The following is a 27,476-nucleotide window of genomic DNA, read 5'->3' as shown; positions in this document are numbered from 1 at the left end:
GGGTGTGGCCAGGTGGCAGGGAGGTGGTGTTTGGAGGCTGATTTAACAGCAGTGTTTATGGTGGTGATGACGACCTGGATAAATGTTCCTCAAAAGTGGACCATAATCATGGGACCGCTCTAATCTTGGCTCCCTCCCTGATGATTAGGGTTTGGATGTGTAGGGTTGGAAGGGAGACACCAAGTCATCATCTAGTGAAGATAAAGTTTGTGATGGGTTTCACCAATGCATTTACTATTTGTGTCAAATATTACACCACAGACATTACACCAACTCCTCTACTGCCCAACTGTGGGATAAAAACATACGGTGAAGATCCAGGTCTCCAGTCTATCGCAGGACTAACACAGAGAGACAGACAACCATTCACTGTAATCATTCACTTCTTTTTAATAGAAAACAAAGGGAACAACGTCGTCTCATGACAGCAGCTTCCAGGGGCAACGGTGAATGTTTCAAGGCTTCTCTGGTTCTTCTGTTATCTATAACAGAAGGCGTCGTGGAGTATTGTTGATGAACTGTACGGCCTTGATGCACTGAAGGAGGGTTATGGTTGCAAAAGAGACCAAAAGTTACCCTAATGGGTAAGCTTCCGACACCGTAGTCATGTTGCTTGTCTGCTAATTCATGATCAGATATCTTTTTTTTTTTTTTTTTTTTTTTTAAAGGTTATGATTTAACTAAGCCTGGACGGCGATGGGACGGTAACCCAGGTTGTGATGGGCCGCAACTTTTCAAAATGGTAAATGTTGAATTAATTAAAAACTTTGCTTCTACAACTTAGCCTTCGTCTGTCTAGCATCGCAGCTCAGATGAGTTCTGAAGAACTCCTGGATCTTTTTCCACAGGTGGACTTCAGCTGCAGCGTGGGACCTCGGTTCACCTCCCCACATTACTGGCTTGCCTACGACCATGAGAAAGCTGGAGGGGCAGTACGGCCCATAAGGCGGCTCCAAGTAGTGTCCTGCACCGGGGTAAGACACGCTCTCAAAGTTCTCCTTCCCGTGACGCTTCAGTCTCTCCACCATCTCGTCCATGTAGACCTTGCTGTCCCAGATGAGGTCGTCCTCCGCGGCCACGAAAAGGAAACGCCCCTCAGCTCGTTCAATGGGGACCAGGGTGTCCTTGTTCTCCTCTGCCAGCGGGTCGTGAGCAGCATGTTTGGAAATGACGGCCCCAGACTCAGTGGGAACCACCTTGCTGTTGTCCCACAGTAATGGTGAGAGGATCTGGCGTTTCTTGTAGTACAGAGGAAAACTCACGTTGGCGTTGCAGCCATTGACCCACACTAACGCTTCTACACCTGGCACAAAGGTGGAGAGTGAAAGTGCAACGTCTGCTGCCTTTGATCGTGACAGGACGCCGACTCCTCTACTGCCCACCTGTGGAATAAAAACAATTGACAATGACAATTTAAGAGTTCAGTCATCTCTCGAGCTTGTTGCTTGTCTTGTTGCCACGTTTTGGGGTAAATAAAATGTATTTTTTGTCAGTAAACATCCACCCTTTTGAACTTTGACCTCTTGGTCCCTAACAAACCATGCAGAGGAGGGAAGTGGCATGCCAAAGTCTGCTGTCTGTCTACTCACCTTAGGCTGTTTTTGTAAAAACTCCATTGCTTCTTTAAATGGATCTAGATGAATCCCTTGGACCGTACCAGGCTTGTCGTTGAACACAGTTACACTGAGAACGACGAAGCCTCTGTTGGCCAACAGAGAGGCTCTTTTCTCACATCTAATTGTGCTCAGATCCAACACAGCAGGAAACGGACCTCCTCCTGGAACACAAACAAAAGAATAAACGTTAGTTGTAGGTCATAGATTTCTATTTCTGCTCCAACCACAGCTCTTTTCATTTTGATTTAACCAACTAAATGTCTGCTGGGCCTGTAGTGGCAGCAAAACCAGAGTGGATATATCCATGGTCCCTTGGTTAGTTAAATTAGTCCAATTCAAGGAAAAGATTTGTTGTTGACTGTCAGAATTATAGCAGCCAAGGTCTCATGATTCTGTTATTTTATCAGCCTCTTTGTATCCTGTTGATTATTAGTCTTAAGTACAGTTTTTATGTATTAATAACACTTTATGATTATAATCTAAAATGAGGACAGAAAGTAAACACTATACAGAACCTGGGGGAGTAAACAGGACTCCTCTGATATTCCCTTGTTTGACAGGGACCCTGCTGACCCCGTCTGCCATCAGAAGCCTCTCATTAGTCTCCTCAGCCAGCGTCCTTCCTTCCTCTTCATGCACTGAAAACTTCACCACATGAGGGTTGAGCGCATTTGTCTTCTGCAGCCTTTTGTGCAAGGCGTCCGCCCTCATGGACCACAGCAGACCCATGGGTTCCACCCCAACGTAGCTCCCGCTGAGCGAGGGGTCCCGGTCCAGGTCGATCACCCCGTTCCCGTCAGCCCTGTAGGTGGCGGAGGAGCTGAACAGCACTCCCTTGTCGTCGGTGGACCTGGCCCTCATGGTGACCACCTGCCTCGACCTCAGGCCGGCCACCTTCACCTGAACGGGCTCGTCGAACAGACACCTGGCGCTCGGCAGCAGCCTCAGTCTGACCTGGGAGGACATGTCCTCTGAAAGAAAATACGAAATCCTTTAAGAAAGCGTTTAAGAAAGGCAGCTGGACTTGTGGAGACGTTTCTCCAGGCATCTGAGTTCAGTTCTAAGCGACTGGTGGGAAGTTGAGGCTTAAATAGGAACATCTCTGAAACTTGTTTGACTTGTTTCTGTTAACAACCAGAAATTGCACAACTAGTGTCCATTAACAGCTAGATACTTACCTGTCGTTGAGGGAGGGGGCTCTTTGTTCCTGTCCTATTTCCCTATGAATGGTGGTCCAACAACCGATTATCAGTCAGAGGCTCCAGTCTCAAGCTGTGAATGAGGTTGAAACTTCCTGGGGACAGAAGTTAAAACTGTGTTGTAAATTGATGTCAGATTATACCTCAGTCCACCTCCTCTTTTTAGGTGTAGATGAAACGCTGAATCATTTCCTGTTGAGCTGCTTCTCCTGATTAAACTGAAGAAGCTACTCAAGTGAGTGAAGAAACATCTAAAACAAAACTCTACAAGTCCAGTTGCCTTTGTTAAATTTTTTTTGGATGAACCAGGCTTCATTTCACAGCCCACTGCATCAAAACTGGACGCAAAAAAAGGTCACAGTAAAAGTAAAAGTCACAGTAATGACACTCACCGACAATGAATCCAAATCCTTAAGAGGAGGTTTTCTGTTTCTTGGTCCCAGAAGTGTTGCAGCTGCAGGATCCGTCTGAGGAGCGAGAGTCTCCGAACCGAGACAGTTGTGCGCATTTTACTCAGCGTTGATAACTTTATCTACTCTGGGATTTTACTCATTCTCGGCGCAGAAGTAGTGCCGGACGGGGTTTGTATTGTTCTACAACTGATGAGCCGTCACAGCTATTGATCATTATGATGATCAACTCATTATCGTGATCAAAAGCAGCTGACTGGTTGTTTTCTCAGTTTCTCAGCCAGTTTTCTGCCCTTGCAGCCATTTTTGTGATTGTTTTTTCTCGCCCCTGGAGTTTTTTTGTTTTGTACCTTTCCTGTTGAGTTTTTTAATAACCTCACTTTGATTGACTTTAACATGTTGTGCTTCAGTTTGGTGCATTTTGGGTCCGGCCTCTTGCTGGACAGCCCGTTACAATTCCAGCAGTTTATTTAGGACAGCAGAAACACTGATAGTGTTATGCTAAATACACAGATCACTGTTTTATTTACAGGTTCTTTGTTCATTTGAGGATGAAGCCTTTGCAGGTTTCTAACCTACTCCTGGGTGTGGCCAGGTGACTTAACAGATTTAACAGCAGTGTTTAAGGTGGTGATGACTACCTGGATAAAACTGGACCATAATCATGGGACCTCTCTAATCTAACCTGTAAATTTAATTATAATGCTTGTGAAATAAAATCGTTGGATGAAGCTCATGAAGTGTCTCCCTTTCTTCTTTTTTTATCTCTGGTGTGTAGGGTTGGGAGGGAGACACCAAGGCAGCATAAAGTCTAGTCTGGTTAAAGGTTGTGATGGGTTTTACTGAAACTATTTCATGAATGTGTCAAATAGTAGGTCAGGGTATCTGAAACAAGGGCAACTGGACTTTCTTGAAGACCTTTCATCCAAGTCTAAAAGACTTGTGGAGAGTTGGGGTTTAAATCCGAACATCTGTGTCTGTTTCTCATCAGAAACTCACATGACTGGTGTCTGTTAACAACCACATACTCTACAAGTCCAGTTGCTCTTGTTTCAGCTTGACGACTGAGAACCTCCACAAACATCTCCATCTAGTGGCCACTTTCAGTAACGACAAGCTCCCACTTGGCCAAAAGTATGTGGACACCAAACCAATGAACATTAATCTCTGTTTGTCCAACACTGATGTTAGTGGTCGATAGTCTCCTTCATCCCAGTGAAGTGTTGGATGGAGCTGAGGTCACACTCTCTGTTTTAATATTTTGCCCCTCATGTTTGGTGACGACAAAATATAAGGAACACTTTTCAACGTAATGCAGTTCAGTTCATCGTCGCAACCCACTATGGCCTCTGTGATATTTAGATTCTTATACTCCTGTGATATTTGGCTTTTAGCAGGTAACAGGTCGGCACTAGCTTGAGTTAGGGGCCCCAGAGCTGTTAAATCTCTATTCTACATACAATTATCAGGGTCTTAATTGAGCTTTATTTGAAATTTCAAATGTATTTTTGTGTATTTAAGCGCTTGTTTAATTTTATGTGCCTGTACTTTCATGTCTTTGTAAAGAAAGATCATTATTTAGCATTCACAGTGAATTGTTTGGAGTTTGTCCCCAGTTTAACGTTCAGTAGAATGAATCTTGAATCTACACACGATCAGCCACAACATTATGACCGGGAGAAGTAAATAACATCGACCGTTTCGGAAGACATGAAGAACAGCACAATGTGTTGACCTGGCCTCCAAATTCACTAGATCCCAAACTGATCAAGTATCTGTGGGATGACCCCCCCCCCCCCCCACTAACAACATTCTGTTGCCAGACACCACAGGACACCCTCAGAAGGTCCATGTCCATTCTCTGATGAGACAACTGTTTTGGAGACACAAGGGAGACCTCCACAATATTAGGAAGGTGGTCATAATGTTATGCCTGATCAGTTTGATTAACAGAACATTAAATATGTTTTCTACTGTAAGATGATTGTCATGTTTTCTATCATGGTTTGGTTAGTTTCTTGGGTTTCTGTTGTATTTTGTTAAGTTCTCGATTTTTTACAGTCGTGGTTTAGTGTTTAGTTTTTGTTGTTTCCTGTTTTATTTTGTTAAGTTCTTGATTTCCTGTTTTTTGTTACTTCCGTGTTTTCCCCATTTGATTAGATCATTGGTTTCTCCTTGTGTTGCCCTGATTTGTGTCACCTGTGTCTCGTCACCCCACTGTTCCTTGTGTGTGTATATATACACAGTATATAGCCCTGCCTTCCCCTTTGTTCCTTGTCACGTCATACTGTTTGTTTGCCTTGTTCATGTTTTTCCATGCCGTAGAGTTTCATGTCAAGTTTTTTTTTTTGGGATAACCTGCCACGTCAGCAGCGCTTTTGGTTTTTGTTAGCTTTGTGCTTTTTTTTTTTAATTAAAAACCTTTTGCCAGCTCCAGCCTCCTAAGTCCTGCATTTGGGTCCGAACCTCCAACCCCCACTACCCCCACTTGACAATGATCAATCCTTTTCACACTTTCTTAAAGATCTCATCAGTGACTAATAGTTCCCACCAAAAGACACAAAGCGACTCGTCGTCTGAGTTGAGCATTATTGTGATTTAATTCACTATATCACAAAGAAAGTCTTTTAAAAATGCAGACTAGAATTTCTGTATATAAACTGTACACAAAAAGCAAGGCACTATACATTCAGATTCACCAAGCTGCTGTCTGTCACACCTTTTAAAATTACAGCTCTCTCCTCTCGGGCGCTCAGAACGAGGCCCGACGGCATCCGGGCGGAAGAAGACGACACGACGGGGTTGTTGTTGTTGTTGTTTTTTTTGTTTTGTTTTTTTTACATAGTTACAAACGCGCACACACAAACTTTTACACATTTAAACACACAAACATTATATACAGTCGCACACAACCACAGCATGGCACCCTGACAACAAACGAGTCCATGATCTTGAACAGGTTTTTTTTTTTTTTTTGGGAGGGAGATTTCACACAAACACCACGTATGAAACCAAACCTACACCTGTCGCCGTTAAACTGCCCGCATTTCATTTAGTTAATTAATGACAAAGTTGAGACGTTAAAAATAAAAAAAACTATAAGCGAGGCGAGTGCATCTCCAGTCTTCATCCTTCTGGGTTTTCTTCAGATTCAGATATGTCACAAACCAAATCAGGTTCCTCTCACTTTATTCCCCTGTGTCTCCGTCTCTCGGCTTGTCCGCTCTTTGGCCGCTTGGCGCGCCCTCACGTGTTTTTTAAAAAAATAAAAACTTTCTCAAAACAGTCCTTTGGCTTTCTTTAAGTTCACTTGCTTCCACCCTGGCAGACGTTCGTATTCCTCTCTCTTCATGTCCAAAGCTTTCTGCGCAAAAACAAGAGAGACACAAAATAACACGGGGTGTTTCTCCTGTTCCTCGTTATGTACGTTTGCACCAAAAAGTTACAACGGAAAAGCAAATGTTTTCATATAAAACTGCATTTCTTCTTCTCTTATTTTCTCTCTTTGAATGTTTCTAGATGCAAAAGCACCAAAACGTTTTATTTTCGGGTGCACTGGATGAAATACTGACTGTGAAAGGACCTAATTACTTTTATTTTATGGATGAAAATCACAGAAAAATACTCCTGATTGTGATCTATTCTCCATCTTACCTTCAACTTTAGACTAGTTACACATAGACTTGTATAACAATGACACAACTAAATGTATAACCTATGCATAGTGCTTAATTTAACATCTCTATGGTTGGATTTAGAGTGTTTTCTAATCTGTTCTTCTGCCTTCACAAGGTCATTGCATTGAGGATGTTGCAAGCAACAAGTGATAAGGGTCTGACAGTATTCGCATTACCATGGAAACCACATACCAAGATTATCTGTATAAAAGCTGTGTGCGTTTAGGGGAGGTAGCCTGAGGAGGTTCTCTCCAGAGAGAACCCGTTATTAGACTCTCTGTGAATCACTGATTAAAGAAACCTTTTTGACTTTTGACCTGAGTCTGTCAAAGTTCTTTTTCCATCAGAAAACTTAAAAATCTTAAATAAAGTGAGCATACATTCACCGAGCACCACGCTAATACTGGTAATCTGGTTAGACGCCAGATTCAATGGATACAGAGTCAAAAAATATCCCTCTCCACACATTTGGATCGTCAACAAATTATGTGACGTACGCTTCTCGGTAAGAATATCTGTTAATTTAAAGTTATCTTTTACAACGGGACGCGATTACAGACTCTAAACGCCCTGCTTCTCTGACGGCCACCACTTTGCTGTAAAGCGATTAAACTCCACGGCGCTCAGAGGACATGAACAGCTACTGTTAGTCTTCTGCCCATGACCACATGAAGCCCCGCCCACGTGATTTGATTGGCCGGACAGATATTTGCAGGAGAATAATCAGTTCCCGACGGAGAGACTTTGTAGGCAGGGGGAAGTTGGTCTAGCTTCTAGGATAGATAGGGCTCACGTTTGCTCAGAAAACCAGAAAATATCAGAAAAAATTATTTTAAGATGTTGCCGATCTCCACCTCAGATCACAAATTAGAGACTGAAGATTTTTTTTAGCCGTTGCACCCCTGCCTGTCGTGATAAACAGTCGTTAAGGTGTTTCTAATAAAGTGCTCGGCGAGTGTAGCTCATTTCTTTGCGCTGCTTAAATGTCAATACAAGGCTTCGCACTGGTTGGGATCAGGATACTTTATCATAATTTCTATCTGTGACTGAGGACCAGAACCAACTGTGTCCAGATTTCATGCCTCCAGTTCGTGCTCTACAGACAGACAGACAGACAGACAGACAGACGGTGAGTCAGACTGCAGTGTGAACTGCGGCCGACGGTGAATCACTGAAGTGCGTTTTATTTTTCCACTGAGAGGAAAGAGTAGAGAGAGGTGATGCAGGAGAGCGCGGTGCGGTCGAAGGGACGAGCTGCAGCTGCACAATTACACAGGAAGAAGTTGAGAAAACGGATTAAAACTCTTGATTTTAAGTCTGAGAGACGATTTCTGATGAGAAAAAAGACAAGATAAGAACCTCTAGAGGTGAAAATCATGATAAATCATAATTCTGTCTATAAAATATTAGTAAATATGCAAAAATGATCTGTATATTTTCCAAAATATACAAAAGAGGCCAAAGTAAAGTCATCAAAAAGTCATATATATATAAAAATATATACTTTAAGTTCTGATACTGGGTTGTTTAACTCAAGTCTTCATTTCTCTGCTCACGTTTCTTCCTACTGTAACGGGATCTAAATTTAGATCATGTGTCGTCCTATATTTGTCATCTCTGTGGCTGATATAAAGGTCCGTCTAAAGCTGTGACGTTCTATCGGGATGATATTTTCCGACGTGATTGTGCAGCCGAGCGCAGCCTCTCCTCCTCGACCAGCACCACACTCCAGAGAGAGACGAGAGAGAGAGACGAGGGTGCTTATTCAGGTCCGTTTAAAGAGGAAAAACACACACAGTGCTCGAGAGATAGGACAGGTCTCCAGTGCTGGTGAATCACACGAGCGGCTCATCTTACCTGAATCCACCTACAACTTGGTCTGAAAAGTGAGAGTTAGATGGAGTTAGGATGAGACATGTGACTGGGGATGGATGGCTGGAATTAACTCAAAAATAAAATGACCTTTTCCAGTCTGTGCATCTGAGAGAGAGCATGTTACAAACAAAACTTTAAAGTGAACGGTTGAGTCGGTGGACTGACCTCAAAGTCCTGATCGGACAGGTACATCTCCAGGCGGAGCGGGTCGACTCCCTCTGGGAGCGGCCGGGCCTGCATCTGAGCCAGAGGGAAGGTGTTCTGACAGAGCCGGGCCAGCACGTCCTCCACCAGGATGATCTGGTTACACACCTCGGCCTCCTGCAGCCACGGCAGAGCACACAGCATGCGGCCGTTACAACTAGATTGTGGAGCTCATGGTTTCAGTACCGTCAGTGTGGTTGGGAGCGTGTTTATGTGTAATTCCACCGAGCACGGTGGAGCGTTGAGTGGTGTTGCTGACCCTCTCTGTGATCTCAGCCACGTCCTCTCTGTGCTCCCAGCTGGGGAACATGTTGGTGAAGGTGAGCGGCTCCAGACCGGCGTGGATCAGGTACGACTTCTGAGGCTTCTTCTCGTTCTTCTCTGCGGGAGAAAAACAAACAACAAATGTTAAGAGTATTGCTCGTGTCATTTAAAATAAGGGGACGTGATTAATGTTTCCACTTATTTCCACCTCACCTGGATCTGGTGACAGGTAACAAGAGAGATCACACGTTTAGCCGACATTCATCTGACTTTTATTGTTACACAAATTTGTTGCAGCTTGAAAAATCTCTATCTTGTGGTTTTATTCGGTCACGCTGCAGGATAATATTAGCTCAATAAGGAGCTGACAGGAATAAAATCAGAGCTTAAACAAAGCATCTTAAGCCGTAAATGACTCCTGTGGAGAGTTTAGGTTTTTATTAGGAACATAAGTGTGTGTTCTAGGGGCTTTTATTGACCCTCTCACTTGAGTTAGAGGGAGAAAGAGAGTTGTCTTTGTTTTATTCTTATTTTTAGATGACTGAGAATCTTCACAGAGAGGCCCGACTTAAAAAAATTCCTAATATTGTGTAGGTCTCCCTTGTGCCTCCAAAACAGTTGTGACTCATCAGAGAATGGACATGGGCCTTCTGAGGGTGTCCTGTGGTGTCTGGCACCAGGATGTTGTTAGTGGGGGGCCTTTGAGGGGAGGGACCTCTGTGGATCATCCCACAGATACTTGATCAGTTTGGGATCTAGTGAATTTGGAGGCCAGGTCAACACCTTGTGCTGTTCTTCAGGCTGCATCCTGCTGGGGATGGCTGCTGCCATCAAGGAGTGTCATTGCTATGGGGTGGGGGTGCCTGGTCTGGTCTAGGTGGGTGCTACATGTCTAAGTAACATCCACATGAGTGAATGCCAGGTCCAGTGGAGTCACTGGGCAACGTGCTTTCTTCTTAGCATAAAACTTCCATTACTTTGACCTTTCTATGCTTCCTGTCACGTATATTCACACTCTTGAAATGCTTCTAGTCTTCTCGGTAGCACCTGTCTCGTAGCTGTCCTCACCTTTGCAGTACTGCAGGACGGTCTCCATCGCACACTTCCTGTCCGCGTCCCAGCGGATCCGAGCCGAGCCGGTGCTCTCGCTGTCCTGAGGCCACCAGCCCTGCCACAGGTAAACTTCATGGAAGTTATCCACCAGGAACAGAGCTGTAATGGAGGAGAGAGAACAATACATTACCTCTGCTCTGGGAGTGTTACAGTATCCAAGAGTTTCACGCTAATTTAACAGCCTTCTTCTCGTCCTCAACTCCTCTGTGATATATTTAAGTTAGATTTCTGGTTGTCTGTCCGAGTGTTTGTGTCCGGGCCTCACCAGGCTGCGGGGCGTTGTACAGGTCTTCCTGCAGGAAGGGCAGCGAGCTGACCAGGTCTGGAGCTCTGGACGGGTGGAAGAACTCGGTCGCCACGAAATCTCCAGATGTGCTGCTCAGCTGGAAGAGCCGCGGGGTAAAGTTGAATCTGCCCGGATCTGATGAAAAGATGCTGAGCGTCACTCTTCCAAGGTTAGCCAACAGTTAAATAACTTGCTCACTTCATTTTCGTTTAGTAATCACAATCGTATCTTAAAGAAGAAACTACCCAGTTCAAGTGTTTCCCGTACCTTGAAGCATGCAGTCATAAGCCTTCCTATCCTTTCTCCCCAGAGCCTCCCAGAAACCCGGAGGCTCCATTCCCTCGTCGCACTCATGGATGGTCACTTTGCTGCTGCTGTGGAGGCCTGCTTCCAGAGGACACCTGAAAGCGGCAAGAGGGGAAATTAATCCGACGCAAGTGCAAACGCACCAAACTCACACCTCGTCAACAACTCACTGCTCTTTGATCTTGAGTGCGGCCGTGTTTCCGACGCCGCGGGTGTGCAGCTGCGTCTTGCAGCCGTGCCACAGGTAGATGATGGCCTTGTTGATGTTGAGCAGGATCATGGAGGCTCTGGAGCGCAGGCTGCTGCAGTGACACGCCACCTCCAGCAGGTGGCCCTCCACCGGCACCTCGCCCCGCACGCAGTAGAGGCGCCACTCACCTGGACGCAGGGCGGCAGGTGAACACGGTCACGGATAGGAAGGAGTTTGTTCCAACAAAGTTAATAAGAAGCGTAACAACACCAGTGATTGTTTATGTCCTTTTACCTTTATATTAATGAATGTTTTACCAGAAAGAGGCACAATTTTAATCAAAAGATGATTAAAATTTAGAAAGATCTAATGTTTTCTAGTCAGAATAAAGGAAAAAATGCAAAGAACTAAGAATATTTAACCTTTTTTTATATCATGAATCTCTACTTGAATATTTTAGTGCCAAACAAAGCAAGTTTTTCACCTGTAACATTAATGAATTTACTAATTACTAAGATGTTTACTTATATTTCTGCTTCCAAACTGGGAATAAATAACCTGAATTAAAATGTAAAACGTTTACTCTGAGTGTTCTCCTCCTCCTCCTCCCTCTTTCCAGCGTGGACGATCATCCCTCCGTTGAAGCACTGCAGGAAACACGGCGGCTCCTTTCCTTGCTGCACCTGGACCTGAAACACCCGCGGCACAAGTCAGACGGATATTTCCTGCTGGGCTAAAAATTTCAAAAATACGACTGCTGTCTCTGTCATCAAGCCTGGTGTCGTGTACCTGTGCTCCTCTCTCCTCGTCCAGCTCCACCGTCATCAGTGCTGACGTTCCCTTCTCGCTGACGGTGGAGTGCCGGCCCTGCCAGAAGAAGTAGCAGCATTTCTCCTTCCCCGGTCCGCTGCTCCTCGCCTCGGGGTTCTGCCTCCGACCGACTGGGACACACAAACTCATTATAAATGTTATATTCTATTGTTTTAACTGCTCGCTGTGAGGCATCAGTGCTAAGGGGAAGGACCTTCTAACCTGAAGTGTTGACCATGTACTTCCACTTGACCACGTAGGCGTCCCCCTCGTGGAACTGTCCGATGCTCTGGCGTGGCAGGCGGCTGTAGTCGAACTCCAGGATGTGCCAAACGTCCACGGACGCCGTGGTGATCTCCTGGGTCCTCATGTGGTCTTCTGACTCCACGGGGCCGTGGCCGCGCCCGACGTTCACCCCGTCCAGAATGGTGGAAATGGACGACTGGAGGACGGGCAGCATTAGGGTGGCGTCATAAGGCCGGCACTCTCGCCCCGGAGCCTCCTGGGGGAAAGATTGCGAAATAGGATTTATAATAATAAAAGTAAAGCAGGCGGCGGTCTGGTGCCCCCGTGCTTCTCTGTGATGATTTGGAGCTTAATCTAAAGGCATATGCTCTCTAATTCTTGTTTTGGTCCCAGTGTTTGACTAATTGTTCCTGGCAACATGAACCGTGGCAGCTCAACTAATAAACAGATGGGGAGATGTACCAGACATATGAAGCCTCTCTCTGTGTGTGTAACCTGTCGAATTATTCTCGTTATACTGAGAGCTGGATTTGTACCTTCAGCTCGGGTATAAGCTCGCCTCCTTCCTTCGTTGTCGGCGACTTTGCTTCAGTCCAGTCCACGAACTTCTCCTTGAACAAGATCGTCTCGTTGTGCTCCGTCAGCCTGCCGAATATCGCCCAGTCAGGACGTCCCTGACCCTTCCTGCAGCAGGACACGGAAGAAAAACTCTCTGATAAATCAAAGAGCTTTAAAAATATTATATGAAATATATTTTCTGGTTAGGTTAAGGCTGCGAGGCATTGAATGCAGTACAGTACAGTGACCTCACCTTGGTATGAGTGTGTTGCAGCCTCCGGGGTCCAGAGGGTTGATGTCACAGCAGGTGTAGTCAAACGTCCCGTTCCACAGGTGTTTGGCGAGCTGGAAGGCCACCTTCCTCTGGGCCAGAGTCACCTCTTTACCGTGCCACACGTACACCTCGCTGCCAAAGTCAAACACCAACACCTGCAGCGCACACGGCACAAAAACAGCCCTGTTAGCCAACACTGCACAGCTGCATGTGGACATATTAGCAGATCAGTTCTGATATGTTCTAGTTTTCCCACTTTATGTAGTCCATAATAAATTTATAATTGAAACAAGTAGTTACATATAGAAACATTAAAACCTGAAAAATAATCACACACATACATATTGTGTATTTTACACATCATTTAAATAGAGGAATGGAGAGTTTAGAAAATGTTATACCTCATAGCCTCAATTTTTGTCGTAATAAGAGTCACACAGAGAAAAATATTACCTCAGCACACAATCAGATAGTCCTCCAACCAATCAGAGACATTTTGTTCACTTCAAACTTCATGGGGCTGAGATGATGTGTATGACTACATCCCTGTTAAGGCTCTTAGACACCAACATAGACACCGTAACTTACGCACACAGCCTGCGTCAGTGCGAGCCATTTATATTTGTGCGCTTGTCAGTCTGGCTCGCTCTGTAAAAACGCTACCCAAACACTAACCTTAACCCTAACCCTTAATTGAAATTTTGCCAAAAAGCAGTTTAATACCAAATACCAAAATGGAAACACGCTACTACCAAGCCAACCAATCACAGCTCTACATTTCTGGGGAGGTGCACGTCAGTTACGGCGCTAGGCGTCTGTGCAGGCTCTGCACTGTCGCCGTAGCTTCAAGAGTCTAAACCGCCTATTACTCTTCTGTCCATCACCCAAACGATCTTCTTCAGAGCATAATCAGTTCCTAATGCAGCGATTCCAGACCAGCTATTGGGAATTCAGGGTAACATTCAGGCCTCCAGGTTGGATACTTCATAGTTAACATATTTAAAACAAGTGTAACTGCAGCGTTCTTCTTGATCTTAGCCCCAGTGTCCTGAACCCATTTCCTTTTTTCTGCAGCACCAGTGCGCAGATGGACGTAGGAGGTGCTCATCATGGCACCTGCTGTTGCTAAGCAACAAATTAAGACCAGCTTTGATGGGAAGGACCCTCCAAAAATAAAAAAAAATAAGCTAAAACCTTTTTATATTCAGATCTTAAATGACAATGACAACTTGCTGCTTTGCATTCGGATAAAAAGTGACTCCCTCACATGCAACCAGAAGCTAAGACTGATTAAAACTACGAGAGCACACGTTTTATGTTGATATATGAATGTTATTAAGCGAAGGATGTAAAGAGGCTTTTGTGGATAGACATAAAGTCACATTCACCTCCTTGGGCTCCAGCAGGGAGCAGCGAGGGACCTTCCCCCACTCCTCATCGTCAGGAACCAGTTTATCATCCAGCAGTCTGAAGATACAGTTGGTTTCCACGATGGCATTCTCAAACTGCTCATCCTCCTCTGGCGGACCCGCCGCTACGGCACAAAGAGACGTAAAGATATCATAAAACAAACCATTTATCAAAGGAAACGTCGTGTCGTGGATCAGAATCATCCAGAAAAAGCTCTTACGCTGGTACGCCATGTGTCCACCTAGGATCGTCCAGAACTGCTGCATATCCGGACCCTGAGGGTTGACCCCCTCTTGGATAGTCTGCAACTGCTCCGCCCTGCAGCCCATGTCCTTGTTCGCCTGGATGAATGTGGCCAAATCAGTGGCCTAAAGGGAGGAAACAAAGTCTTCCCGTCAGACTTTAATTAGATCTGAGATAAATTTAGAAACTGAGTGAGACTCTGAAGGCAAAGCTTGATTGACAGTTGCTGGGCTGTGCATGATAAGATGAATAAACAGTACAGAACAAGGAGGCGGAGTAGAAAAAACAAACGTCTATTAGAAAGTGTCTAGACGGAGCTCCTGTGGGGGGAAAGGAAGAGGCTGAAAGCATGTGTTTGACGAGGAGCACAGATGGCTGCACGATGGCCGTGTCATCAGTGAATCATCTTTGTTCAGACGCCAATACTGTAGCGGGAGATCTACTGAAGATACTTGCCTTAGCCTTCTCTATGACGTTTGAGAACTCTCCTATCCAGACAAAGCAGTGCTCCGGAGTGACCAACAGGAAGCAGTCGCCGCTGTTCAGAGAAGACGCCCTGGGCTCCACTAATCTGGTCTGAACGTGACGACGACCTGCGAAATCGATTCAGAATTTCGTGTGTAAAGCTAAACGAAAGCTAATTAGTATTTGTCAGATAAATATACATGGCTACAGTTAGCTTAGCTTAGCATGAAGACAGGAAACACAGAGGACAGCTAGCATAGCACCTGAAAAGGTCACTAATTCATCTATTTGTTGTGATTAATCCATTAAAAAAATCAGCATATTTCCTTTTTTTTCTGGGCAGTTATGGGTCAGACTATTTCTTGGCCGGGAGCTGAAATTTCTCTGAATCCCCTACTGGTTGCCTGGCAACAGCTCCAAATCCAGAAACGGTCCCCTAAATATAGAACTACTCCTTTAAATATCATGCTTAGTCTTTTGTTTTCCTGTGTATGTATTTTTTTCCATAAAAGAAACAGAAGTTTAATCATAAACAGATTCTGGTTTAACGAACCCATTATGATGTTTAAATCCTGGAAGTAAAGGAAGTGGCAGCAAAGGCCGAAATTAAGGCCGAAAGAGAGACACAAAGAGTTCTTACCTTTGATCTGCATCAGCATGAGGTTCTTATACGGCACCGCGCTGTTGTTGGACATCTGCTCCGAGATGTTGACGTTGCGCAGACTCACGCTGCTGAAGTTTTCTTTGCTGGCCAGACCTGCCAGAGCGGCCTCAGAGTACTCGGAGCTCTTAGTCACTGGAACGAGAAAGAGACCGCACTTCATAAGAACACAGAGCTGCAGGGCTGTGGAAAAATAACCGCTCCATTAAATTTTAAAATCCCTGTTGTAAACACTGCTGCAAGGAATGAATGTTAATTTGTGCTGTTTACTAAATAAAAGAGGTGGATGTGGGCGCTGGGATTTTTAACTACCAGCGACACATCGCTTGTTGCTAAACACCCAGAGGGCTAAACTCGTGCTGTCGTCCTTACGCTCGGTCTTCTCAGCCTTCATCCTCTTGCTCTCCAGCTGTGCCACGTTCAGTCTCTGCTCTGTGTACTCGTGTCGGATGTCCTCTCGCGCTGCCAGCATCTTCAGCGGGTTTCTGGAGGCCTGGACGTTCCTGGACGGACGAACGGAGCGCTTGTGCTTCACCATGGCCGAAGTCAGCCTGGACGGGGAGAGGACAGGTGTCCGATGTTAAAAGGTAGGGACGGACAATGATCCAGACGATGGATCCACGGGTGCTAGTATTTTCTTACTTGGGACCCGAAGAACCGAAGATGCTGTCAAAGTCCTCGCTGATCTCGATCCTGGTGGGCATGCGTGGAAATTCAGTCACGCGTTTGTAGAACTTGGAGAAGATCTCGTCATCCAGCTTCATCACTTCCTTCACTGCCTTCTCAGTCACTGTTATGGTGGTTTCCTGCAAACCTGCCACTGAATAAACAAGGGACGCACAACCGGATCAATAAACATCTATACTTTTGCACATTACAAATATATATGTTAATCCTATAAACTTTCAAAACACAATTAGCAGAACTTCGAGGACAAAATTCAACTTATCATCTTGTTTCAAAGGCCAAGAAAACCTGATATTTTCACTTCCACAATAATTAAAACTGCAAATTAAGTGGACAGATGTAACTAGCAGATATCAGATAGCACAGGTGACCTCTAGGATGGAGGGGGTTAATGGTGCTGTAAGTCAGAACGGAAGTACTCACCTTTGCTATTCAGGCGTCCCAAGAAGCTCTCCAACTTGTCTAGTTTCTTATCTGATTCCATGTCGGGCCTGGCCTCAATTTCTGGAGATGAAATTTAAGATTAAATGATCTTAACCTACCTACAACAATTAGTTCATTAGTTGTTATTTAATTCCCCTGAAGCAGAAATACACAAAGCATCTCTAAATCCGTCTGTTAAAATAGTAAACTAATAGTAAACCCTCTAACTGGGATTTCTTTCGCTGAGCTTGCAGTGGTCACACAGGACTCGTAAATCTGTCTCACCCTCTTGTGGTTTGTTGACAGCAGGCGTGCTGCTCTTGAGTTTGGTGGAGACTGGTGACAGGATGGGGCTGATAACTGAGGAGGAGGCTGCCAGGCCTGTGGAGAGAAATAATTCATGAGAGATAAGACAAAAAAACACTGCAGAGATAAGTCATAATCAGTATTTGTATGATATTTAAACAGGGCTGTCATAGTTAACATATTAGTTTCTAAATCTCCTATTAAAATGGGAGTGGAGAGTGGAGGAGGGCTCTCTGAATCATCTGTGTGCTTGGTCAGTAAGTGGTATTTAAACCTGGATGTACTCTGGTGTTTACTCAGTTTATTTATATAGTAAATGCAGATAGCTTTGTTCTTGTTGAGAGAACCACCGGGCAGAGCTCTGAAGATGAACTTGACTCTCAACAGATGCTTTTTATGAGCATTTCTGCTCAGTGAGATTTGTTTCTGCAGCATCGGCCACAATCAAAACCCAAGTTACCAAAAAAAAGTCAAAAAAAGACATCAAGGATATGTTTGTGCTACATTTCAGCTCTCAGACTAGTGCAGGTATCAGAAAAGTGTAATTTTTTACGATAACCTGAAACCTCTATCACTTAGTGGAGGTGAAGAAGACGTTTAGCTGTTTATGAGGTGCACAGCTTTCTGTGGAGACACTTCTAATTGAATGAATTCTCTGCTGCAGCCTTACTTTCTGATTTATTTTCATCCAGAAGCTTTTTTTTTTTTTTTTTTAAGATGGCAGCTTGTGCTCTGACCTTTCTTGACCATGCGTGCAGCCACTGTGTACTGGGTCGAGTCATTGGCTGCTCCTCTGCCCTTCGTCTTCCAGGCCTCCTCACGGGTCGAGATCATCTGTTTCCTCTCCTCAATGGTCATCTGCGCATCGATGTCCTCTCCCATCTTCTGGCGCGGACGGGACAAAATCGAGCAAAAATCATCAAACTGCGCAAGGTTGTAATAAAGTCAAAGCTCCAAGTCCTGCATGCAAGGCAACGGCATCTGCAGGATGAGGGCTAAGTGACAGCTTTAATTCGTCAGGCTTATTTCTAACAAGTCAAAACAAGCTTCCAGACACATCATATACTGTACATCTCCTCTCACACAGCTTCACTGTAGCTTCATGTCACCACTTTGTTCCCTCGGGAGCAATTATTCATGTAGTGACAGTATCAAACCAAGCAGATATAAAGAGATTAGATGCATTCAAGCATGCTAGGAACGCAAAGACTACTTTACTCCTCAGTAGAAGTGACGGCTGCACACTGAATTCCTTCCCGAGTTGTCGTAACCAAATAAAAGCATCCTCCACGCGGCTCACGGCTGCAAACCAAGCAAAAAAAGTACATGCAGCCCATTCGAGCGTGCCAGGTGCACGTCCTTACCTGGCTATGATGGTCAATGTACTGACACTTTTGACCGAGGGAGATAGGAGGAGAATAGGTGGAAGAGAAGACAGGTTCCTGAGGATGTAGAGGTGGATAGAAAAGTGAAGGAAAAAGAAAAGGAGGAAGCGGGAGGAGAAACAACGCACGTGCGAGATGAAGGAAGACGAGGGAACTGTCCGGACCTGGTATTAACACGCGCCCAGAGAGATCTGATCACAGGTGTACAGCATTCGACCACATCTGGAGGTGGTCTGGGGCCACCTGTGACCACAGTCTTTTAGCAGTGTGAAGACAAAATGCGTCCCTGCCACACTGATAGTCCGCCTACTTGAGTTTTGCCGCATTCATTCAGAAAAAAACGGTATTTTGAAAAATCTCCAGAAAAAGAAAAAGCCCCAAAAGTGTTGTCTGGTCTCTGTCCTCAAAGCTGTTTACAGATTAAAATATGAAATAAAGCTAAACAATGATAACCTGACAATTAAAATGAATGAATATGAGTAGATTATGTGTAATTCCCTCAGAAAGAATGGTATCGGCATGCATCAGGTGCGGAGGTCAATAAATAAATATGTTAATGGGTCATTACGGTTTATATCATATCCCAGCGTTATTGGTTCTGAAACAGCAGTAAACAGTGATCCACTGTTTTGAGATAACAGCTGCGTCTCGAGAAGCTTGCGGAGACACATACTTAGAGCTGCCCGCTTGTGTTTGGATCACACAGGACGCATATTGATACCAGGTCTGAACAGGTGCCAAGGAGGGATGGATCTGAAGGAGAGAAGGCCAGAAACTGGGGGCGCAGCTAATCTGTAAACAACGCTAATCTGCTTTTTTTCAAGGAGCATTTTTTATACATTTTTTTTAACTGTTAGTGAGGAAGCAGCAGCAGGAAGTGACCCTGGTGATTTGTAAGTTGAGACAGACACAGAAAGCCTCATATTAGAAACACACAGCTTAAACCGAGCTTGAAGCGCAGTGAGTAAAAGTTGGTCTTAAAACGTACTAAAGAAAATCTTTACTTTTAGAAGATGTGACTCCCTTTAACAGGACAAATTCAGCCTCTAATCAAGCGCCACATGCAGTATTTTTATGGTTTGTGAGCATTTTAACTAGAAATTGCTGAGAAATTCAGGGGGAGCGACACAAACAGCCTCACACAACATCCAAACAACGCTGTGATTGGACGACACGGGCGTCACACGAAGCTGATTGGCTGCCATCGGGTCTTACCCACAGCTGTTCAGACACAGACACAGCGGAATAGTCTTGTACGACCACCCTCTCCTCCTGAGGGGTTAAACACAGGGGAAGTGCTCGGTCAGAGGGAGAGACGGGTAGGGAGGAGGGGGCTTGAGGTTTGGTGGCGGCCATTGTTGCTAATGGGTTTAGGGGTGAAGCTGCCTGGAGGATTACCATCCAGGGTTTAAGCAGGCAGTTTCACCCCACAGAATACTAATGTGAAGTAGATGAGCTGCAGGAAAGAGGTCCTTTAAAGTGGCTGAGTCCTAAATCCTGAAATCAAAGGCTCTTTGAGCTTATAAATTAAATTCTAGCTGCTGTTTAAAGCAGCAGAGATGCATATAAATACATTTAAGAGATTCTTTCTGTCAAATAAGCTTTTAAAGTTATTATCTCTGTAGTAAAACTCAGCTTGAGGCTTTCTCGAGTTCATAAAGGAGGAGAGTTTATTCCCAACACACCCGATTCTTAATTCTACAAGCAGAGTGCCACTGAGCTCAGACAACACATAGGCTAAAGGGAATGAAATGATGAAATGATGAAATGAAAGCAGCGCTTAACTAAAAGAGTTGAGGAGGGGAGCTGGCATGGTGAAACATGAAGGGTAGGGAGTAGAAATGTAGTAAAACCTAGCAGAGTAATGTTTCTGAACAACATCTAGAGCTGTAGAGCAGAGGCCCCTGGAAACACCAAATGTATAAAGTGAATATCAAAATGGATTTTTGCCACACTTCATAGTGCAGCAGAGATTTCAGACAACATTAGATTTACAGCAACATCCACCTGCAGGACAAACTAGCAACATCTTCAGGACGTTTTAATCCATTTGATCTGTATTCTCGAGCCCTCGCTGTTTTGTTTATAGTGATGTAGAAACCAAAATAGCTGCAGAATGTCACGTTTTGTCATGTTTTCTGTTCGATTTCCTGTTTTATTTTGTTAAGGTCTGGTTTTCCTGTTTGGGTTCCATGTCATGTCTTTCGTCATGTCTTTCATGGTTTAGGTTCTGTCATGTTTTGTCATGTTTTCTGTCATGTCCTCCATTCTTGGTTTTCTGTCATGTTGTCACGTTTTCTGTCATGTCTTTCGTTCTTGGTTTTCTGTCATGTCTTTCATCATGGTTTAGTTTCTGTCATGGTTTCTGTTTAGTTCCGTCATGTCTTTCCGTCATGTCTTTTCTCAGTCACGGGTTTAGTCTCTTGGATTTTCTGTTGTATTTTGTTAAGTCTTGGTTTTTCATAGTCATGGTTTAGTGTTTAGGTTTTCTGTTTCCTGTTTTATTTTGTTAAGTTTTGAATTTCCTGTTTTCTTATTCCATGTTTTCTTTTGATTAGATCATTGCTTTCACCTTGTGTTAATTCTTGATTTGCTTCACCTGTGTCTTGTCACCCCTGCTCCTTGTGTGTAGATATAGCCCTGCCTTCCCCTTTGTCCCTGTCGCGTCATACTGCTTGTTTCTCATGTTCCACGTTACTGCTTGTTACTGCTTGTTTCCACGTCATACTGTTTCACGTTGTCCATGTATCTTGCCATAGCTTTTGTTCATGTTAGAGTTTTTCATGCCATGTCGTAGTTTCATAGTGTTTTTGATTTTTGTTTGTTCTTTGGATTTCCTGCCTCGTCAGCAGCACCTTTGTTTTTTTTTTTTGTAAGTTTGTTTCTTTTTTTTGTTAATTAAAACCTTATCTTTCGCCTACTCCTGCCTCCTGAAGTCCTGCATTTGGGTCCGTAACTCCCAACCCCTGCTACCCCTTTGTGACACAGAAGAGTCAAGAGAGCTGGACGACAAGCCATCACTAAAGACAGGAACACAGCTAGCTCATTTAGTTTGTGGCTGTGACGCGAATATAATCAGTCAACTGTGTTTACATGAGAGGGAACGTGGCAAAGAAGACTTAATTTTACCTAACGGGTCACTGTAAATGAAAGTATACCAGGTAAAAAGAGTAGAAAGAAGTTATTCTCTACAAATCTGAAAGAAAGCGATGCAAAGTGGTAGACCTTCCTAGGTAAAAGGTTATATTAGTAACACAGGAAAAAGTGTACATCATAAACTAATCATTTGTTAGAAGATGTTTGTTATAAGTAAAGACTGACCTTCTTCTCGGAGGTCTGCTCCGTCTCCGTCCACACCTGAGTCTGCTCCTCCGTGGACGCCACTTGAACCGCTTCCTGTTTCTTGTTGATCCTGTTCCTCCAGTCCTCCTCGCCGCTCTTCTTCAGCAGTGCCACTCTGACATAAGACAACAGAGATTCTGTTTACAACCAAGCGTACGCTTTAACGACCAGGAAACCGTACAGCTAGATTAAAAATGTTAATAAAAGACGGGAAAGCCTGGTTTAAAGATGATGCCTTGCAGTGGTAGCTGATGAGGAACAGAAAACCCTGACATATATAAGCGTTTCCATTATTTCCAACAAGGTCATAAGAAAAAAAACTGTTCAAGGATGAAAAACCAGGTCATAGATTTCTTCCCCTCTGTTAAAAAGAGGCCTCTGCAGACTGCATGAGGAGCGCTGATAAAGGATGGCTGAGGGGTAAAGGAAAGTGTGTCATCATCTCGGCAGCTGCTCGAGAGTGGACAGGGCAGAAACCAGGGCATTAGGAGGAACCTGCTGAATCTCAGAGGAGAAAAACGGTGATGCTAAAAGTGAATCTCTCCTTCAGAGATGTAAATGAACCTATATGCTGCGGTGAAAGGACAAGCAGCGACTTCCTGTCTGATTCTGTCAAACATGGCAGATTCATTGAGATGCTGGCTTTTGACTCAGTCAGCACAAATCTGTGCGAGTGTGTGATCTCACTTTTCACCTTGTGAAGGTGCCAAGCTCCGACTGGATCCTGGATTTGTGAATGAAATCGAGGCTGAGTAGTGCAGCTTTTGAGACCTTTTCTAGCAGTTTGCCTCACCTCTCCCTGATGGACATCTGTTTGGAGGACATGCCGTCAGAGAGTTGGTCCCCGGAGTCAGTGGGGGAAAGCAGCTCTCCAGAGTGGACGCTGTGCCTGCTGAAGTCCTCGCTGTGGTCCAGGGGCAGGGAGTGGGACTTGACCAGGGCGTGGGGGAAGGACTGAGGTTTGGGGGGTGTCTGCGGAGCCTGCTGGGGCTTGGGCTGAGGCTGCGGTGCTGTCTGCGGGAAAGGCTTGGGGAGAGGCTGGACGAATCCCTGAGGTTTGGGCTGGGTCTGCGGCGAGTGAGTGAAAGGCTTGGGGTAGGTCGGCGGGGGCTGGGAGTACGGCTGGGGCTGGACGTATGACGCAGGCTTGGGTTGGGTCAGAGGAGGCTGCTGTGTGAAGGTTTTGGGAAGAGTCTGTGGAGGCTGGCTGACTGTTTGCTGCTGCTGCACGCTGCTCGAAACGTGAGACGCTGTCCTGGATGATACTTTAGCTACCAGCGGCCTCAGTGATGCAGAATGATCCGGCAAATCTGAAAGGACATAAATAACACAAATATATATTTACAATTAGGTCAGCAGAACTCCAGAGCCATTGCGGCTATGAAAGTGAGAAAAAAAAAAAAGACATGTAACGCTGAGAAGTTCTGCTGAGGTTAACCTTGAATGTGTAAATCCGCGTGTCCTACTAACAGGGGAGTCAAAGAGATGCCAGTCTAGTTTTTAAAGCGGCGTGTGGGCGGTAATGTGAGCGTAAAGAGACCTTTTGTTAGATGAGAGTGATTCAGGGAAGCTAAATTTGAAATACTAGAGTCGGATGTTGAAGGAAATACCTAATTAGTGTTTCTATTTCGCTTCCACTTTAAGATACAGTAGCATGTCACTGCAACATGCGACACTTTAGAGCAGTGATTCCCAATCTGGGGTACGTGTACCCCCAGGGGTACGCAAAGTGACGTAGGGGGTACGTGAAAGAGTTGGTTCTGAACTCAGCCTGATTACATTATGAAACTGAAAAAACGGATAATAGGTTGTTTTCTCATTTTCTGATTCTCCACCTAAATGGTAAATGAAAAGACTTGTTTTTCATGTGAGTCAGTTATGTTAATAGCTGGATTGTAGGACAGCTGGCTTTGAAGCTATGTATCAGTTTGCTGCTAATGTAGCTATAGCGCTGGGTCACCTAAATAAGAAAGACGCCGATTCCCTGAAATGTCTGTGATTGGTGGGCAGGTGCAAATCTCCTGATGATATAGCTATACTCGCTACAGTTATTGTCCCAGAAACAAGCAAATCTTGTTCTTGATTGGGTCTTTAAATTATGTCGTCAACAATTCTGATAACTTTCTGTCATTTGAGCTGTCAAGTCATCAGTCTGAGGTAAACTAGGCCGCCAAAAATGGATAAATGGCTAAAACGGATAGATTGCCCTTCTAGAGAGACCTCAACTGCTACCACCAGTCAGCCCACAGGCGAAGATGCACGTGCCAGCGACAACAACCCAGGCTATTCCTCAACTTCTATATCTAACTTTGACCGGGATGCTAGAAGCAGTGCAGATGTGGCTAGCGAAGCTGCTTGCTTAGCATAGCCACGGACAGCGATGAGGAGTCTGAAGTGCATGAGAGTAGGGGGGTCAAATGTCTGAACTGGTACGGGCTGTGAAAAGTTTGGGAACCACTGCTTTAGGGGAGACAATTAGACTATCGACCTGTCCAGGGTGAATCCCACCTCTTTCCCTGTGTCAGTTGGGGTAGGCTCCAGCTCCCTGTGGCCCTCTACAGGAAAAGTGTCTATCCTAATACGGCCATTTTGGAGCTTTTATACACTAACATGTTGAAATATATGCCTGGATCACACAATATACCACCATAATATAGTAGATGGCCTTATTCTCCTCTGTGTAACCAGTATTCATCCATAAATCGTTTGTATGCACACGTGCAAAAGCTTTTTTTAAGGCAAAATATCAATAATGCCATACAGAGCGTGTTGTGTGTATATTATATGTATTAAATCCACTGTAAAGACAATATTTTGTCCAAAAAGACACACTGAAGGGGACCACCTTTGAGGCTTAAGACTTTTTTTTTTTGTTCAAGGATGTTATTGCATGTAATGATGTGTCCTGAGGGAAGTGGTACAAGTTCTCAGGCCTCATGATGCGATAATATAAAAGACTTCAGACAGGATTTACCCATGCGGAACTAAACAAGACTTTGGCCTGCAGACAAGGCGTCCATTGTGTCCTCGCCGTCCTCTACCTGCTTCATTCAAGTGCCGGACAATCGTCGTGCACTCTCTCCCTGAAAGCTTTCATCTCGCCGCGCTCCGTTCGTGTGCATGCGTTGGGAAAAGACCACCCCTGGACACGCTCGGCGTTAACACATAAAAAACAGGTCAGGCCCCGTTATTTACTGTAGTGTGAGCTGCAGCTAACCCACAGGCAATAAGTAATCTGGTGCACGGACACCACAGCCTCTTTATAGGCCGTGACAGTGAGCGCACACACACACACACACACACACACACCAACACACTTCGATCTGCAAATCATTGGTGTTTGTTAGCTGACAAACAGTGTGTCAGGAAAGGGCTTCCTCTTTCCAGACAAAGACAGCCACGAGGTAAATTCATGGAAAAATATGCTAATTAGATGCTGCCTCAGACGCCTCTCTCTCTCTCCCTCTCTCTTCTCTGTATCAGCCAAATCAAATACCCCCAGCTGGGACAAGTGTGTGTGTGCAGCCGGCAGAAAGCAATCATGCGTGGGAGCATGCTGCATGAGACGGTGAAGATAATGAGAACAGCCCCTTCCCTAGACACTTCTTCTTTTTTTGTCACTTCCTTTCTCTCTTTTCTTTTGTCCACTGCATTTTTTTATTTTTTTTTTTATTTCTCGGCTATTTCCACCTCCTCATTCTTCTTCCACCTGACTCTCCAACATCTCTTGTTTTGTCTAAGTCACCAAGAGAAGCCTCCTACCTGAGATGACCGCCTGGCTCCGGCCACTGCTTCTCTCCTGCTCCTGTGTGGAGGAACCGTGAGCGGCTGCAGCCTCCCTCAGGTGGCTTCCTTTTCCTCTTCCTCCTCCTCCTCCTCCTCCTCCTCCTCCGCCTCCGTCTGCTCTCTCCCTGCTCTCCTGGGAGTCTGCGGCTCTCCAGCTGGGCAGAGGCTCTGACTCGCCCCTCCACAAAGACGGCTCGGCAGCGTGCTGAGGCTGGGGATGCTGCTGCCTGTCGTCTGAGTGCAGCTTACCCTTAATGCTGCCGCCCTGGATGTCTTCCCTGGCTCCTCCCTGCTGTCTCCCTCCAACCTCGTCCTCTTGCCGCTCTCTCCAGCTTTCCTCCACCCCCTCCCCTTGCTGCTGCCTGTGACCAGTGGAGGATGTGGGAGCAGGAGGGGCCCCTACTCTCTCTCGGCTCTCGGGGAAGCGAGAGGAGGAGTTGAGCTCACTCTCCTGTTGGCCTGGGTCCCTGCTCTGGGTCATGGAGAAGTACCTCAGCGCCCTCTCCTGGTGGACGTTTGCGCCGCTGGAAGCCTGTTGTTGGGCAGGGACGTAGGGGACGGCGGTGGACTTGCCCGCCTGGAGACCGTCGCCATCCCCGGCGCTGCCGCCGCTGCCTGGCGCCGCGGTTACCGTGGTGACGGAGGCCCGGGAGGTGACGGCCGCCACGGATCGAACCAAGGAGGCTGACAGGGGCTCCAGTTTGATCTCGCCTCCACTTTTCAGCTGCAAGGACAGCAGGGGTCATGTTAGAAAGTGTGGACAGAGGAAAGACGACAACAGGAGAGCTGGACGGACTGATATGGAGGGAGGATGGATGGATAAAGTAGAGGGAAAGAGGAAGGAAAGGAGCAGATGGATTGGTGAGGAGAAGGAAAGATTAAATATGAATGACGCAGGGAACTTAGACATTAACAGAAGCATGTGTGGATGAAATACAGACGAAGGTGTGTGGTGCCAGACAAATGGATGATGGAGAGAAGAATAAAGAAGGACGGGTGAGAGCGGATTGATGAAAAACACAAAACAGTAGTTGGCTCACGAAACCACAGCTGGATGCAACTTTTAGTAGCGTTTGTTTTATTTAAATTAAATGAATGGAACAAAAAACACCCACTATTACTGTGGTTAGCCCTTAGAGCTAATAATATGAGCTAAACTCAAGCTAGATGGTACACAAAACACCTTAGATATGATTTCATTTAGCTGCAAAGATCAAATTTGATGGAGAAGGACAAATAATGCTAGATAAACATAACATTTAAGTTGATATTAGGTTAAATGTGACTCATCCCTCCCTCCAGCTGCTCCTGTATAGTTCATGTATGGCTGTAATTTAGTTTGGAATATGCAGTTATCTGCAAGATGCTCAAAGTCCACAACAAACTACCACAAACAGATTTCTGTTGCAGTTCCACGTCTGTTATTGACCGTCGTTGGGCTTTGCGTACAGTCAATATACAGCTCCAGAGACAACGCATCCACATTCCCCAGATAAGTATGTTAGTTTACTCACTTCGAATAAACTAACGAGTCAGATATCCCATGCTTACAATGCAGCGGACAAGCACGTCACAGAAGCAGCTACCGACAAAAAGGAAACACTGAGGCACGACCATGTTTATTCCCGACCGCCACTAAGCTCAGCGTTAAAAGCCACCACTACCGTATCAGTGCACAAACACCGGCCGCTAGCGGGAACAGTCAGATCAATCGAAGGCGGTCTGATGCAAACACAGCTC

General features: G+C 45.2%; 2 protein-coding genes across 4 annotated transcripts in view; both read right to left on the bottom strand.

Annotated features, from left to right (window-relative positions):
• Positions 1–138: 138 nt before the first annotated feature.
• Positions 139–3,795, bottom strand: LOC311489701 (acyl-coenzyme A thioesterase 2, mitochondrial-like). Of its 3 annotated transcripts, XM_084546901.1 has the most exons (5): positions 3,208–3,330; positions 2,795–2,910; positions 2,132–2,587; positions 1,590–1,777; positions 142–1,382 (listed from the first exon to the last, which is right to left on the bottom strand). In XM_084546901.1, exons 3-5 carry the CDS (start codon positions 2,580–2,582, stop codon positions 774–776), a joined length of 1,248 nt encoding a protein of 415 aa, XP_084403027.1. In that variant the 5' UTR covers positions 2,583–2,587; positions 2,795–2,910; positions 3,208–3,330; the 3' UTR covers positions 142–773. The 3 variants fall into 3 exon arrangements, with proteins under 3 accessions (XP_084403026.1, XP_084403027.1, XP_084403028.1); XM_084546900.1 differs by lacking the exon at positions 2,795–2,910 and having other exon boundaries at positions 139–1,382; positions 2,132–2,607; positions 3,208–3,795; XM_084546902.1 differs by lacking the exon at positions 2,795–2,910 and having other exon boundaries at positions 3,208–3,790.
• Positions 3,796–6,021: 2,226 nt separating this feature from the next.
• svilb (supervillin b) overlaps positions 6,022–27,476 on the bottom strand; it is a 37,320-nt gene continuing 15,865 nt past the window's right edge. The window contains exons 16-41 of the mRNA XM_084546190.1: positions 25,713–26,460; positions 22,744–23,260; positions 21,930–22,065; positions 19,824–19,880; positions 18,588–18,665; positions 17,961–18,108; positions 17,203–17,298; positions 16,918–16,998; positions 16,450–16,627; positions 16,180–16,358; positions 15,787–15,942; positions 15,138–15,274; positions 14,659–14,806; positions 14,417–14,562; positions 13,008–13,183; positions 12,733–12,880; positions 12,173–12,452; positions 11,930–12,081; positions 11,724–11,829; positions 11,121–11,328; positions 10,912–11,045; positions 10,624–10,779; positions 10,314–10,457; positions 9,241–9,362; positions 8,943–9,098; positions 6,022–6,589 (exon numbers count right to left, since the gene is read on the bottom strand). Of these exons, the coding sequence (XP_084402316.1) occupies positions 6,503–6,589; positions 8,943–9,098; positions 9,241–9,362; positions 10,314–10,457; positions 10,624–10,779; positions 10,912–11,045; positions 11,121–11,328; positions 11,724–11,829; positions 11,930–12,081; positions 12,173–12,452; positions 12,733–12,880; positions 13,008–13,183; positions 14,417–14,562; positions 14,659–14,806; positions 15,138–15,274; positions 15,787–15,942; positions 16,180–16,358; positions 16,450–16,627; positions 16,918–16,998; positions 17,203–17,298; positions 17,961–18,108; positions 18,588–18,665; positions 19,824–19,880; positions 21,930–22,065; positions 22,744–23,260; positions 25,713–26,460 (4,674 nt within the window). The 3' untranslated portion in view covers positions 6,022–6,502. The remainder of the gene's footprint in view (positions 6,590–8,942; positions 9,099–9,240; positions 9,363–10,313; positions 10,458–10,623; positions 10,780–10,911; positions 11,046–11,120; positions 11,329–11,723; positions 11,830–11,929; positions 12,082–12,172; positions 12,453–12,732; positions 12,881–13,007; positions 13,184–14,416; positions 14,563–14,658; positions 14,807–15,137; positions 15,275–15,786; positions 15,943–16,179; positions 16,359–16,449; positions 16,628–16,917; positions 16,999–17,202; positions 17,299–17,960; positions 18,109–18,587; positions 18,666–19,823; positions 19,881–21,929; positions 22,066–22,743; positions 23,261–25,712; positions 26,461–27,476) is intronic.

Source organism: Chelon labrosus (genome assembly GCF_963514085.1).
Source record: "Chelon labrosus genome assembly, chromosome: 6".
Classification (NCBI taxonomy): Eukaryota; Metazoa; Chordata; class Actinopteri; order Mugiliformes; family Mugilidae; genus Chelon; species Chelon labrosus.
This window is presented reverse-complemented; position numbering and strand designations above follow the sequence as displayed.